Genomic DNA, 14,843 nt, shown 5'->3' with positions numbered 1-14,843 from the left:
GCCGCTTGTGCAGGGTTGTACGGAGGGCATCCTCGACTAGTTCCCAACCCAGTTGACAATTGAGAAGCTTCCACTGGAAAGCTAGGTGGCGCCGCCTAATTTTAAGGCTTTTCTTAAAACAGCCTGGAGACAAAATGCAAGGTTGTTTCATTCCATCGATTCAGTGTTCTATAGAGCCGCAAGTGCTTTTCCGGCAGCAAACGACGCCGTATTCACTGAAAGATTATTCAAATTAGGTTAAAATTTTGATTCTCCGCCAAATCGTGTTTTGGTTACGTCTACCATGGAGCCAGAAAAGCGGGTATTCATATGAGTTTCCAGGGCGCCATTGGGCTCTGCAGCCTTGCTTACTGTCAGTCGTCCCAGATGGCGCTACCATACGGAGCCGTGGACAGTTCTCTGCCGTTTCTTTGTTTTTGACCATATTTGCACCTGGCTTGTTTTTGCTACGGTGGAAAGTTTAATCGTTTCGTGAAAAATGGGGTATGCTCGACAAACATCACGTCTAGACAACGTCGCTTAGGCCAATCGGTTAGTGTCGTGTAGGACAACTCCAGAGCGGTAGAATGCTGTGGAGCTAACACAAGCATAGTTCCCCCAGTACTAACAGCCGTGCGCATCGGCACTTCAATGTTTACGTGTATTTTCGTAACTTTAATTGTTTATCCCATAATTCTTACTGCTGGAATGTGCATTACATTTACGAACAAACAGCTCGTTCGGCAAGCCTGTAAGCTCTTCTCAGTTTGCATTTGGTTTGGCCGGCCTCATCCAATCGCACAGCTGGGCATACGACATCGTAGGTTCTGTTGCGGTAAATGAGCTAGTGGTTCACGTGGCCATTCCTTTTTTTCCTAATTATTAGGCTTATTTGAGCGAAGTGTTGGTTAACAGTGGTATCACTGTGATTCTAACGGGGCAATCTTTCGAATGAACTAAACTTGTGTTTTGTCTGCATGGCCCCTTTAAGTGTATGCTCCGAATGACATTACTGCAGGGAAGCAGCATTGTTATGACCAGAGATCTTTTGCCACCGAACATGATGTGTTGCATCCTATTCGCTTCAATCTAAGTCAAGCTAATCGCTGTTCACACGGCATTCTAAGTTGCATAGAACACTCACACTGCTTGGCATCTGAAATCGATGTGCTCTTTGTCTGCGAAGGCACGCCGTAAGTTCGCGGTACTGAGTTGCCAAGCCCTGTTAGATAGTGGGGCCATCCGGAAGTATCACTTAAACCCCTTTACCACAGCGTACTAGTGGTGTAAGCGAGGCGTCTACGGTAATAAATGACCCACTAAGCAAGTTCACCTTTCTTTACAGTAACTGGATCGGAAGGTGAAATACTATGCTATTTCCCTTCGCTGTAGGACACAAAGGGCACCTCAGCGTAGTCGTTTCATTCACGGTTGGTTGAGATGAATTCAAAACGACTGAAGGGCGTGTATTTTTTCCCATACAAAAAGGATTTTGAACCCGATAAAACGGTATTGTGCTGAGGCATTTAACTTAGTGAAATTGTTTTGGGAGTGCAGGATATTATCGAGCTTACGACTTTTCCCTCATCGACACTAAATTTGTGCAAAACGCACACGCAGTGGTGTTGGAAAATTTGGGAGGAGCCGCGATGTCATAAACTGTTTTTATGCGATACGAAAGCATTAGCTAAGAAAAATCCCGAACAGCTGGCTGAAATGGTTTTGTAGCTTACGGCTTCTACTGTTCTTAAGAAAAAACTGCCATGCGCTAGAGTGAAGACATCCCAGTAGCTAAAAATTGTTTTATTACCTGTAAAAGCAAATTCCTCTCATTCTCGAACCTTTTTTTTATCAAAAACTCCATTTATTTCTGGTCCTCGACTACTGTTCCTGCCTAAGTCTTGCAATAAATGAATTAAAATACACGAAATGAATTGTTTCAAAGCTACAAAAAATTTTGAATCCTCACCTATTACGAAATTCCGAAGTGCCTTCATTCCTACCGATCACTTCAGGGCAGGCCCTTGAGAATTCGGAATTTAAACTCTGGTAGCCAGAGTAGCAGCAACGTGCGCTAACCACAGAGGTAACCCGCCGCCCTGCTAGACTCAAACAAGAAGCATGCTGATGCGTGGCCCGAGACAAGTGAACGTGACGGCACATGACTAGAACAGGCGCTCACATTGGAGAGCACTCATTTTCTTGAACCTGCCACGTGAATACCTTCCAGCCAGCCTTTCGGGGGGATTCTCGTTGAAAGACGACGGAATGAAAGGGAACAAAAAGATTAAAGCACGATGCCGTAATGGAGAAGTGTTTTATAGAAGTTAGCTTTCGCCTACACGTCACGTAAGTCGACTTAAGTGCCCCAGGAAAGTTTCCAGCCGAACGTTTTACCCGTGCCATTTCTTTCACCGTCTTAAGACTCCGTGAGTCGAAGCCGACTTTATCAACTTGTCTTCGTTGGACGAGGCTTCCCATAGAGGCTTTTATTAGGTATATGTTCAAAATAACATTATTGCAGGGAACCAGCATTTTTATGACAAGAGATCTTTTGCCAACGAATGGGATGTGTGCCAACTTATTCGCTTCGATCTAAGTAAAACTGTTCGCCTTGCACACGGTATCTGAGATGCCGAAAACAATCGCACTGCTTGTCCTCTGACCTCGAGGCACGCCGTTGTTTCTCTGTACTAAGTTGCCAAGCCTTTTAGATGTTGAGGGTGCTTGCCTACTTTCTTATAGATGGCTTGTAAGCGGAACTGTCCCGGGCGAACACATGACGGAAAGCTTAAAAAATCCTCATTTTGAATTTCCCTGGATTTGAACTCCTGGACCAGGGGAATAGAAAATTTCAACGCGCGCGACTTTACACTGCATGGCAAAGTGCTCCTGAAAGATTCTCCTCGCTGGACGAATTCCTCTGCTCCCCTCTCCAACCCAATTCCAGACCATATACACAAATTGACTTACAAAAAAAAATTTCTTTTTGCAACACCATTTCCTTCAAGCGTTTGTACTTCTGTTAATACTCCCTGTTACCTCAATTGCTGGACATCCACCTTCACAGGGTAGAACGGGACATGGTCACATCGTTCCTCTATAATTGTTTGCGTCACTTCTTGCTTGCTTTCAACGATGACAAAACACGATACCAATGCAGTTCTTGGCCGATAACGGTCCCATTTTTTAATACAGTTGTCAATTTTATAGTTCACCTGCTGCGGTGACTGGTTGCCCGAGGTGTTGTGCGGATGGACCTAAGAGCTTAACTTTGGTCCTGCCCACGGCGACCATATTTGTTTTAGAGGTCAAAAGCGAAAACGCAAGTGCGTCAACATTTCGGCAGAATTAACAATCTCAAGGCTGTTAAAGTAATCCGGAGCCTTTCTTTACTGCGCACCTTATAGCCTAGGTGTAGCTTCAACGCGATAAACCCCTAAATCTCTTTTTTTTTCAATATGAGAGCCTCCGATATCTCTCCTGTGAACCGCGTAAGGTACAAAACATTTTCAAGAAAAGAGCGCGAAACAAGAGACAAAGTAACAAAAAGACGGACACAATTGCTGACTAACAACTGTTTATTCGACTATAAGCAACGGAAGATATCGCCAAAATGTTCTCGAAGAGTGGTAGCGCGCATGAGCAGGGAACAACTTCAGTTATATAATAGAAACTCAACTGTTCCAAGGATGGAAAGTTGGGCTAGTTAGTTTGATGATACCGGGTGCGTAGTACTGGCGCAATGGCGGAACACAAGAGGAGGAAAACAATAGGACGAACAGGACAGGAGTTAAAGTCTAACTCGTCCTATGGTTTTCCTCCTCTTGTGTTCCGTCCTTGTTCTACTGCAGTGCACCCAGTTCTATCATTTCGTGCAGCAAAAAAAAAATATTTCAGGGAAGCGTCCACTCACGCGCAAAATTTGAATGGCGAAGCGGTTCTAGGTGATCATTGACGGACACAAAGTTAGGTTTTAGTATGGTTGTAGTGTCGTGGTTGGATTCTGCGGCATGGCATTTTAATGAGCTTATGTTCAGCAAAGCCAGAGTAAGCTGGTCGTTTGGGTCAATGGTTTTTTGTGCGTTACTCTGCAAGCGCGACATATCGTCCCCAGCGGATGCTTTGCACGCTGAGCCTCTCGAAGCGCGGCCTCTTCCTCGGCCATGCAAACTATCCTATCCGCTGCCGGGCAATGTGGGATTAACTATAACCTACAGCGGCTTCGACATTACAGACCGCATGCGCACGATGACAGGAGAACGAACGAGCGAGGGCTGTACGTTATGCTGCGTCTTGTTCCGAGAAAGTGTTACCGCGGTACAGCGAACGCTGGCGTGTTTTTGTGGCCAATACTAGCTAATCCCCCTAATTTGGTATGCTTAGCTTGACGAACGCGCGTTCGAGTCACGCGCGCACAAGCACTGGGCTTTTTCTTGGTATTCTTAACTGCGGGAACCACACTCAGACGATTTACTCTACAGTTTCGGGGTTAATATAGCTGGGATCTTGCCACACCGCCTCCAGAGAAGCTTGTCTCTCATTCAAATGTTCAGTTTAACTCACCGAAGCTGCACCTTCGCTAGGAGATGCGCCGGAGTGATGGTCTCCACGTTAATTTTGACCTTCGCTTGCTCGGGCTGAGCAGCACAAATCCTTTAGTCACTGAGTCGCCCCCGCGGATCAGATAAGCTTGTCTCGTCGTCGCCACTGTTCGTTCCTAAAACACTTCACTTCTTCCCCCATTTTATCAATAAACGGAAGCGAATAGGCGCCTCTCCTGGCCTTCCTGTTCATACATATTGGGAGCCCTGCTCAAGGAACATCGCTTTCCGACTCCAAAGCACACAGGTACTGAATCCGCCTTACAGCGCTTAGTACTCACGTAGGATCTCCTCAAGTTTCGTATTGCGGATATCCTTTTGCTACCCTTCCGAGATGTTTTTTTTTCATATTCAGGTGGCCTAATACTCCTTAGGCCTCTGGGGGCTCAGTAACCCTCCTATTCTCTATTAAAGTGGAGCTCTCCGCTGTGTGGACAGGGTCACGCTTGCAGCGTGTAATAAATGTGTACACGCTGCCAGTCTTCCTACACTTTTCACAGCAGGGACGTTATAGGCTAAGTCGTGACCAGAAATTTTGCGTCGACAGGAGTGACATCAACAAATTTTACACCAACCCCCTTTTTCTGGTAAATGCTCTGTAGCTCTCAATCCAATCTACTAATCATCAATAGACATACACTGAGATCACCCCTTGGACGCGTGCATCTAAACCGAGGTTCACTTGGTTTTCTGAATCGAATAGTTTACGTTGAAGTTGTAAGCGTAACGGAACTCCCGGGTGCTAGCAATGCATGACCATCAACGGAGACAGTTTGTTTGCAGGAAACAGCTGTAACGCTTGTTTCATGGACACTATCCCGAAACAATCTATACAATTAACCGCTAGGACGACTATAACGTTACACCAAGTTTTATTGACTTTTCCCAATTAGGTATCCCACGAAATTGTAAATATTGTGAAATTTCGGTTCATTGTTAATACAGGGGGTTCTATAAGAGAGAAAATGACAGTCCCGTGTTTGTGTGTTCAAATAAAACTTTTATTTTGGCAAGTTTTCAGTTCGCCCAATAAATAAAAAGTATGCTCAATATCAAATAACACACAAGCACGTTTCGTTTCGTGTACTCCTTTGACTGAGCGCGGGTCAACAGAGACACATATTGCTCCTCTGGTTATTTACCTTCACCGAGTAGAATGTAACTACTTTGTATCACCTTTTTTGCAACTAATTATTGCCCGGTCCCAAATGCATAGTAGGTCTTTCCTACCTTTTTGGTTTCAACAGTTTGCAGATCCTGTGCACTTGCTGAACTAGACAGCAGTGTCGAATATTTCATTTTGTGCAGAAGTGGGCCTTCTGTATTAGTGAACGAATGTACGTTATTTCACACAAAAATAATTGCAAGACGTATGATGACCTAATTAGGTAGGTAAGATTCGTGATGGTATCATTCTAAGGGCGGTCAGTGTAGTGTACTTGCAGATGAAGTTATGATAAGTGAGCTATTGGAAGGTGAGTTATTGTAAAGTATTTCGTGCAATTGTGAAGTGAGTCTCCGGATTTTGTACCTGGTTACTTCCTCAGTACATTTTTGTTATACTTTTCAACAAATACCTTTCCACCCGCCCTGCAGTTATAATTTGATTAATGCTGCCACTGTCCCAGATGCGGTCACATCGGCATCTACGGGCAAATGAAGGTGCAAAGTATATTCATTTCCATACCTAGTAAAGTTATTCCTTGTCTTTTGTGTGCAAACGATAAATTAGCAGTCCTGGCGCGAAGGTAACATTTGGAACCGTCAGTGTTTGCGGCACGTAACATCAATGAATCCCTGCTTTGTTAAAAATTCTCCGTTTCATTGGCCCTATAAACGCGAGCAGTTTTTTTCTGCTTGCGTATTACGGGAAGAATTCATGAGAGAAAAAAGAATTCCACATCAATAAAAAAAATTTACGGCAGTTGAGAGCGGGAATCGCAAGCCTGTGTTGTGTAAAAGAAACGGGAGAACTTCAGGCAAGTCCGGCACATGACTGTAACGTGTTCAGAGGGAGGACTAGGGTTTGTTTTGAACGTTATTAGTCCGTGGGCAATGACATCATCAGGAATAATACTGCATGCAGTACTGCGTTTTGTTGGTTTTCCACAGGTTGCAGTGCTGGTGCGACAGCAAAAAATGCTAAAATCTTGAGCTCTAGCTGCTCTATCGCAGCGAGGGTTCTCGCCATTAGCTGCTCTGTCTCCTCAGGTGACAGTACCCCCGCCACTGTGACAGCTTTCCGCTAACCCCATTCAGCAATAACTACCCTGAATCACGTGCACAGCAACTCCCACTTAATACACTCGGGTAGCAGTGGTACAGCAAACATGAAAGGCAAAGGGGACTGACTTTGCTGCCGCAGTGCGCACGCTGTTCGGAGACAATGCCGCTGCCCCGCTCTCGACGCTTGGTTTGGAGCCGTGCTTCCGGAGCCTCGCACCAAGCTGCCGCTCCGTGCGAGGATGCGCTCGCAGGCGGTCCTCGTTGTCGCCTCGCCAACGACTCCCGTTCACTCGGGCGCCCGAACGCCCGTCGCCGCTGGATCCCGGTACTGCCTCAGATACTGCAGCTCTCTCCAGGTCCCGACGTCGTCTCTCTGGTGTGGAGCGTCAGCTCCCTGGGGCATCGCACCAAGATGTCACCCCAGCCTCCGAAAATGGCTCGGACTCTCGAACGTCTGACTTCACTGACGCCGGGTGCTGCCGTCGAAAATGCAGCTCTCTCCCGTTGTCGGGTTGTCCTCACCGCTGCAGCCTGGAGCGTCTGCTTCCTGCAGCCTCTCACCAAGATGTCGCCCCAGCCTTAGAATTGCCTCCCCGCCGTCCGCCGAAAGCCATGTTGAGCGATCCTCGTCACTGCACCAGTTACTTTCGAAGATGGATCGGTCGCCAACGACGATGATTGAAGCGATGATCCTATAAAACGATGAAACGACGACTCGCTGGCTCCTTGGCCGACGGCACATAGCCGACGATGGTCTACTCCAAGCAAACTCAAAATGTACAATATGTACACTTTATTTACACTACGTATTGACAACTTTCAAGTCTCATGATTGCATACAAGAGGCCAAGCAACGCCCGCAGCGATCGGGGCTCGCTGCTCCTCTCCTGTCTGTTCTCCTCTGTTCTCCCCAAAACACCAAACTCCTCGGTTTCACCACTAAAAGGGACGTCCCCATTTGAGAGTGAGAATGGCTCACTGATTAGACCACACTTGGCCACTGATTGGCCGCAGTGGCAGACAAAGCTAGGTGGGTTCAAAGTAGTCCCGCGATCAACCTCTCTCTCTCATCCGAATCCCGGAGGTATTCCGCAACACACAAATATGAAACACTTGAAAAGTGCCCAACTAAAAGGAAACCTAGCGCCGGCCATCAGTTATCGGGCTGCCTGCCTTAAAGTATTGTCCATACCATGCTGCCTATGATTGCGTCGCGCGCCGCCAAAATTCCTTTCCTTCGTTAACACGTGGAGCGCCTAACAAAGCCTGGTCGCCCACTCATTGACGCATCCCAGCCACCAAGTCGCGAGGTTCAGACGTGTGACGAACTGAAACTCCGCCCAGTAAATTTGAGTAGAGAAACTGTCACACACTTCTCTGCTCAAAGTTATTTCCTATGTTTGACCCAAGGTTGGACCCCTTGACTGACCTTCAGCTCCCGTCCGCTTCGGGCCTTTTCATGGCGGCAATCGCAGTGGTTCAAATGTCAACCGCCCCCGCTCCGCCGGCTTCCCAAACGAACGCAAGGAAATCTCCTTTCGAAAGCTGACAACGCTTTCAACTATTATAGGGTGACCGACGCGTTTGTATGCGTGGTCTCCGGGCCCGCTCGTCGGGTGGACACAAAAGCGCGGCGAACAACAAAGAAACCTCCGCAGTTTCTCCTTACGCCCGTCGCGCCCAAGTCAGCTCAGCCGGCGTGAAAACAAACACCATACAGGTAAACAAGCTAACCCCTGCGAAAGATATCTAGTTGCTGGGCGGTTTTTAAATAATAAGTGAGGATACACGGCTCCAAATGTCAATCGTACTGTGGAAAAGTGGTATCGGAATGACCAAAGGCACTTTGTCGCATAATGTATTGTGCGCCCGACTAGCGAGCCTTACTGGCTCTGTCCTGACGGGCACGACATTCTATGATATTAAAAAGGTTAGCTGTTCACTATCTCTGCTTCGCTGCTTTCGAGATGCTCCTTATTGCGAATGTTGGCCGTGAGCTTCATGTACCCAGTCTATGTGCCCTGGATTCAACACGCTGTTCCGTAGAGAAATCATTTGATCAAGGTACACCGGAATACTTTCCACAGAAAACAGCCGCCAGAAGTTCTGTAACAAGCTAATAGGCACGTTCGCTACTGCAACTGGGGCGAGGCGGTGATATAAACCGTCCTTTCATTCAAATTTTAGGCAGCTTGGGGTAATTCTATTTCGTCGTTCAAGGGAATAAGCTAATGATGATGACAGCTATCATGCATAGCTAACGGCAATCCACCACTTCCCATTTGGCTGAGACATCCATTGATAACCTGTGCTTCTCTTTGATGAGTTCAGCTGTAAGTGGGTGATAGCCGATACAACAAGTACTATTGCCAGCGACGTCGGCGTGCGCACCCTCACATTTGGTTTCACCATTCAACAAGAAATGCTGTTCCGCATTAGCACAATGTTAGCGAAAGGCCAGGCGCCCTTCTAAATTTTTACTTGTGAGAATGGTGTTTCTTACAACGGTCCCTAACTCTAAAGGAGATGTGGCCACGGCTTATTTCCATCTTCCTCTCTGAGGCGAGACAGCCGAGGCAGTTTTCATTCGCCAAGTTGGAAACACGTAAAAAAGCCAATTACACCTCACCAAAATAACTTACTCAGTATACCGACCTTCAGTGTGGCAGGGGAACAATCCATGAAGTTCATGAAAACGCGCCCGATGCTTCACAGTACCATTACAGGAACCGCTGGCCACGGTGGCCTTGCAGGCACTGAAGCTGCACACGCTTCACCCACCGATATTCACATCTGGGAATTCTATAAGCACGGCCAGAATCGCTACCAGGTCCCGGTTCCTCCCGTCCAACCCTCTCCTCGGTTAAAGCAGAGTCCTTCAATGCTTTACTGGTCACGAAACTTCTCCGTAACTCAATGGGAGAGTTTCATATGCTGCGTTTGGCCACCGGGCGGTGGCGCCACCATTTCACTGAGGTCACACCTCGGGCGGCGTTACCCTGGCTCGAACGACGGAGACGCGGCGAGTGGTGTTGGTTTTGTGCGGGAAAAAAATGTAACATGCATCTCGCGCTGTTGTTTTGCGACTGCAGTAGTGCAACGACGATGCCGGACACGTGTTGTGTCTCGGGATGTCGTTCTTTGTACCACGATACAACAGAAAATGCTTCCTTGTTGTTTACCGAGCGACGGGGAGATGCGTGCGAAATGGAGGCGCGCCATTCCAAGGTAAAAAACGGAAGATTTCAGCTGCGATTATAAGTGTGTGACAGTGTGTGGGAATGCACTGTGTGTGAGAATGAAAAAGCAATGTGCCCTTTTGAGAGCATCCTGGACCTATAATTGTGCAATCAGTCAGGTAGTAGCGGTGCTGCATTACCTGTTAGCAAACTTCTATTACCTTGCGCTCACCTAGGCCCGCATGTAAAAAAAAGCTTTGGGGCGTCCTTGTGCTTTTACTCTTCATATTTCCGCGAATTATCCCTTAGGGTTCATTTTGTTTCTTTCGTAACAGTTCGTGGCCGCTTCCGGTTTTCTTATCTGGCGTTTCAACCGGAGCGCCCGTTTGCTCTTTTTGTCGTACGTCCCGTCGGGGAATATTGTTTGATATGGAAAGGGTTTCACCTAGTCGCTAAATTGATTTATTGTTTATTAGGCAATGTTCGCCATCCTATTTCCATGGATGTGAAATTAATAACGTTCCGAGAGTACTGCATGCATATTTTTAGCAAACATAGCGCAACTCACTTTATCGACGTTCATCTGTGCACGTCACACTGCGGACTGCTTATTCGACGTTTCTGTTTCATTCTCGTCTTTTGTAGAACAGAAGGTCGCTTTAATAAACTTCGTTCAGAAAAGCTTTGCGTCGTTCTTGGCTTCGTGGCTGTATTCTATATCCTCCGTGTGCTGTGCACATCACAGCGCAAAAAAAAAAAAACTTTTGTTCTCTGGATCACGCTCTTTTGTCTCCCTTCGTAATATTGAGCATGTTTTGTTGCGTGTGATAAAATAAGTTTTATTGCTCTTTTTTCGCTTCCTTTTTTGCAAGGATTGCAAAGCGTGGAAGCGGGAAGACGCACGGTGCAACATACATTTCTTCTTGTTTTGATCCTTCGCGTTTCTGCAGCGTTTTTAGATGTTCTCAAGTATGTACCAACTCACCGAAACGACAATACTATTGGGCTATCTCTTTTAGCGTTCTGCGCATTCCAGAGCAATCAACGGATTAATTTTTAGCGTAGTCTTAACGGCGCTTACTTGGTTTCTTTCAGTTTCTTTTTATTGTATTGTCCACAGGCCCGTAGCAGTCCGTGACTATGGACCTACCGTATGTGTGGTATTTACAACTTTTGCTTTAAGAAAAGATGCAATAGACATTTAACAATCCGTGAACACGACTGCGCAGCGCTTGTGCCAGAGGACGCAGAAGCAGTTGCTGTTCGCGGTAATTTATTTGGAAAAATAAATCTCTATTGAAGGCAGGTGATATACACAATGACTGGACGATTCATCGCTTACTACGAAAAAAAAACACACTTAGCACGCAGACACCAAAAGCAGCGAGCGTTTTCACGCTAAGAGCTGACAAATTGCCGCACGTACGCGCGGCGGCTGGATGCCCTTCGTGCAGCGGTGGCGCCAGTAGTGGTGCCTGCGGTCCCTGTATGAAACAAGCGCCGAAGTTTCGTGACCAGTAAAGCATTGAAGGACTCGGGTTAAACTCCCGTACAGGCTATTTATGCCGACGACCTGCTTACCAGAGGACGATGTCCTGCCATTAGCCCCTCACTCTCCCCCTAGGAGGCGTACATCTGGCGCAGACTGAACCAGCATCCACTAAAACCACAACCACCCTCCCCTACATGTATCCCTCCCTCTGCAAACCCCTGTGGTAGCACTGGAGCCATACTCTTACCATTGGCAATCTTAGTATACCTTTGCTTACAAAGTCAACACCCTATACCAAACTCCCGACTTGAGCTGTGGCAGACCACTCTGACCAGGTCATGGATGAAGCAACAAGCGTTAGTTGCTATAGACAGAAGCAGCACGCAATTGCGGCCTCCAGGACTGAAGCTGGCCACATTGCCCTACCGCAACCTTACGCTCAATAAATGTTCCCCCTCCCTCCCCCTCTGTCTCTATTTCTCTCTCTCTGTCTCTTTCTTGACAACTTTGATACACTATATAACTCCTTCACAACACAGTAAGGTAGGGGGCGTAAATTCTTCGAGGCTGATGGCCCTGCCCATCTCCGCGTTTAATTCTAATCCACGTCAGTCTTGAAAATGTCTCTTCTTCAAGGTAAAAGTAAATGTGTGGCCAAGCGCACCACAGATGTTTCTCGCCGTGCTTACAATTCGCATAAACCTTACCAAAACTAGTGGTGACTCCACCTTTTTACTGCGCAACATTTTTTTTTTCGTGTATCCCCACAGCCCCAGCGTTGTAACACCCTGCATTAGCGCAAAAATGCTTTATTTCCGCAGTTAATCATTTATTAGTTATATCAGTAAATAGAGGTAATTCGTCGGGCAGACTAAAAATCATAGACTAGAGAAGTATACACACGCGAAGGAAACTTACTAAATAAAACAAATGATCTTATCCATCTCTCCCGGATTACCAAGGTGAAGCAAAAGCTGAGGAAAAAACGATGGAAATGAAACGGGTTTTGAAAACGGATCAACCGTGTAACTTTCTGCATTTCCACAAAAGAATTTAATTGGAAGAGTTATGTATATAAATTTTAGAAGACAATATACTGAAAATTGTTCAACTGAAAAAGCACAAACGGAGATGTTGAACAACAAAAATAAACAAAATAGTTATAAATGTTACGAATGAGAAAGCAAGCGTTCTGTGTTTCATACCGGTATAACAAAAATAAGTATAATTAAGCCAGGTAAAGAACATTAGAAAAGCGAACAATATTCGGAAAACGGAAGAAGCGTTTAAGGCCCTTGAAGGAGTTAATGCACTTCATTGCTAAATTAGTGTAAATGTACAAAATCGGCGAAATGAAACGAGCAAATACCCTCGGTACCTAAAATAACCCTACGCAATGGGCTATGCATGGCGAAATATGGCTCCGAAAAATTCAAAATGAAGAAAAGCGGCGCAGGAATGTTGCGCATTACTAGACAATTATCCGAATTTCTGCGCATTTTTGCCACTTTTTTTGCGTCGCCGGAGCGTGTGCTGGCGTGCAATTTGCGCGAAAAGGGGCGGCGTAAAAAGAACTTATTATGCATCGCCAGCCCGCGACAAAATGGCTGAAAAGGAGGTGAGTATTGAGCGCAGTGACGATAGCGCCCTTCCGAAGAACCTCAGAATCGCATGCCGCTCGAGAAGCGGAACAAACGCCGCTGGGAACGAAATAAAAAAAGCACACATCCATTATCGCGTTATGCGCACGGCGCGCTGGCAAACACTCCCCTGCTGAAATGAGATAAGCGCACAGTTTCCCCGTAGGCCCTGCAAGATGGGTGACGAGAAGCAAGCAATGGTCCCTGGGTTCGTTCTTTTCATTTATTCGCTATGCTTCGCTTTCTACTGCCCCGGAGTAGTCAGTGGGTTTATAGTTCAAATAACTATGTGATTATTAGAGAGCTTTCGCGGCTTGGAACAGCGCGAAGTGATTGCAACATGCTTGTACTTTACATGGAGAGTGAGATACATAAACTGCATGTTTTCTTCGGTAAAACGCATTTGAATGTCGCAGCAGCAACTTTTTCATGGCATATGCTCCTGTGCAAAGTACGTCGAGCTCAAAGAGCACTGACGCATTATCAATGCTGACCTTGCGTTAATTCCTACTTTGGTTTGAAGACGAAGCTTTGTAATCACCTATGAGAAAATTTTGTTTTATAAGGAAGGGACCTAGTTTAGGCAAAAAGAAGCACCCAGGTTTCCCTTTCGCACGCAGATTTCCACGAGTGTTGGCATACTGGTGTTACTCTGAGCAGTATTGATGTGACGACCGCTTTGGGGCTTATGCAGGCGGTCTGGTTGCTAACAACTTTCCCTCGCTAAGTTGCATTTTTTTTTTTTTGCAATGAGCTACAGGAAGGAGCGACACTAGGCTTACGAGACTAGTTTGACTTACGGCAAAGGGTAAAGCATCAGCAGCCACATGAGACCGACAGATGTTGCCTGCTATATATATTATCTCGGAGTCAGTAATTGGGTGTGGGAGTCGTTTTGAGTGGTCGGTGATTTTGATAAACTGTTGAGTTGAAGAATGTCGCTTTTAGCGCGGCTATTTCGGCTACTTTAGGTGTGTAAACCACTTCAAAAGCGTAAAGTATCAACATCGGAAGGTTTTTGTTGCTGAACTCTGACGTGACAAATTCCAGTGTGACTGCAGCGAAGAAAAACATACACTGATTGTAGCGTATGCGATCCGTGCTCATTTATGCATTCAGTGTGAAAACCCACGATTCGCAAGCGAATGGTCTGAGAGCTCAAAATTCGGCCAATGCCCAACTGTGGTTACCACGGCGACCACACTGACGCGAGAGGTGATTGTAACTTCTTTCGGCGTAACCCCAGTTGGGTGGGCAGTGACGCTTCCGGTGGCACGTAAATTAGAGGCCTCATTTTGCGGTACCTGGCTTTATAAGGGAGACAGACTCCTGCACAACACTCAACTTGGCCCATTTTGCTCACTGCCTAGTTAGGAAGTCCCTGTGTTTAGTGAAACACACGGACTTCCTAACTAGGCAGTGAGCAAAATTTGGGTAGCTATCATCTTCATTTACGTTGTGTTGTAGATCACCTCGTATACAACAGTGATGTACTATATCTAAAGTCCTTACTTTACCCGTAATGCACCAAGAGAGAGGGAATACTATTAGCCCATTGCGGCGGTTTACTGTCACGTCCCACTGGTGTCCTCTATTTCTGCATAGCTATGCCTTTATTTGAAAAAGAAGGAGGAGGAAAAAACGTTTATTGGAGGCGATAATAAAGAAAAGAAAAGGAAGGAAATCTGCGTGCCATGTTTTCATTTCAGAAAGCCGCAGGCTA

General features: G+C 46.3%; 1 protein-coding gene across 2 annotated transcripts in view; it reads left to right on the top strand.

The window, feature by feature from the left end:
* Positions 1-13,276: 13,276 nt before the first annotated feature.
* Positions 13,277-14,843, top strand: part of LOC144142804 (uncharacterized) — an 83,816-nt gene continuing 82,249 nt past the window's right edge. For both annotated transcript variants that reach the window (XM_077674561.1, XM_077674560.1), the window contains exon 1: positions 13,277-13,328. In XM_077674561.1, coding sequence (XP_077530687.1) covers positions 13,297-13,328 — 32 coding nt within the window. In that variant the 5' untranslated portion in view covers positions 13,277-13,296. The remainder of the gene's footprint in view (positions 13,329-14,843) is intronic.

The sequence above is a fragment of the Haemaphysalis longicornis genome, unplaced genomic scaffold, assembly GCF_048455015.1.
Source record: "Haemaphysalis longicornis isolate Haplotype H1 unplaced genomic scaffold, Haemaphysalis longicornis Haplotype H1 scaffold_6, whole genome shotgun sequence".
NCBI classification, from domain to species: Eukaryota; Metazoa; Arthropoda; class Arachnida; order Ixodida; family Ixodidae; genus Haemaphysalis; species Haemaphysalis longicornis.
Note: the sequence above shows the minus strand (reverse complement) of the source record. Positions and strands in the feature narration are given on the sequence as shown.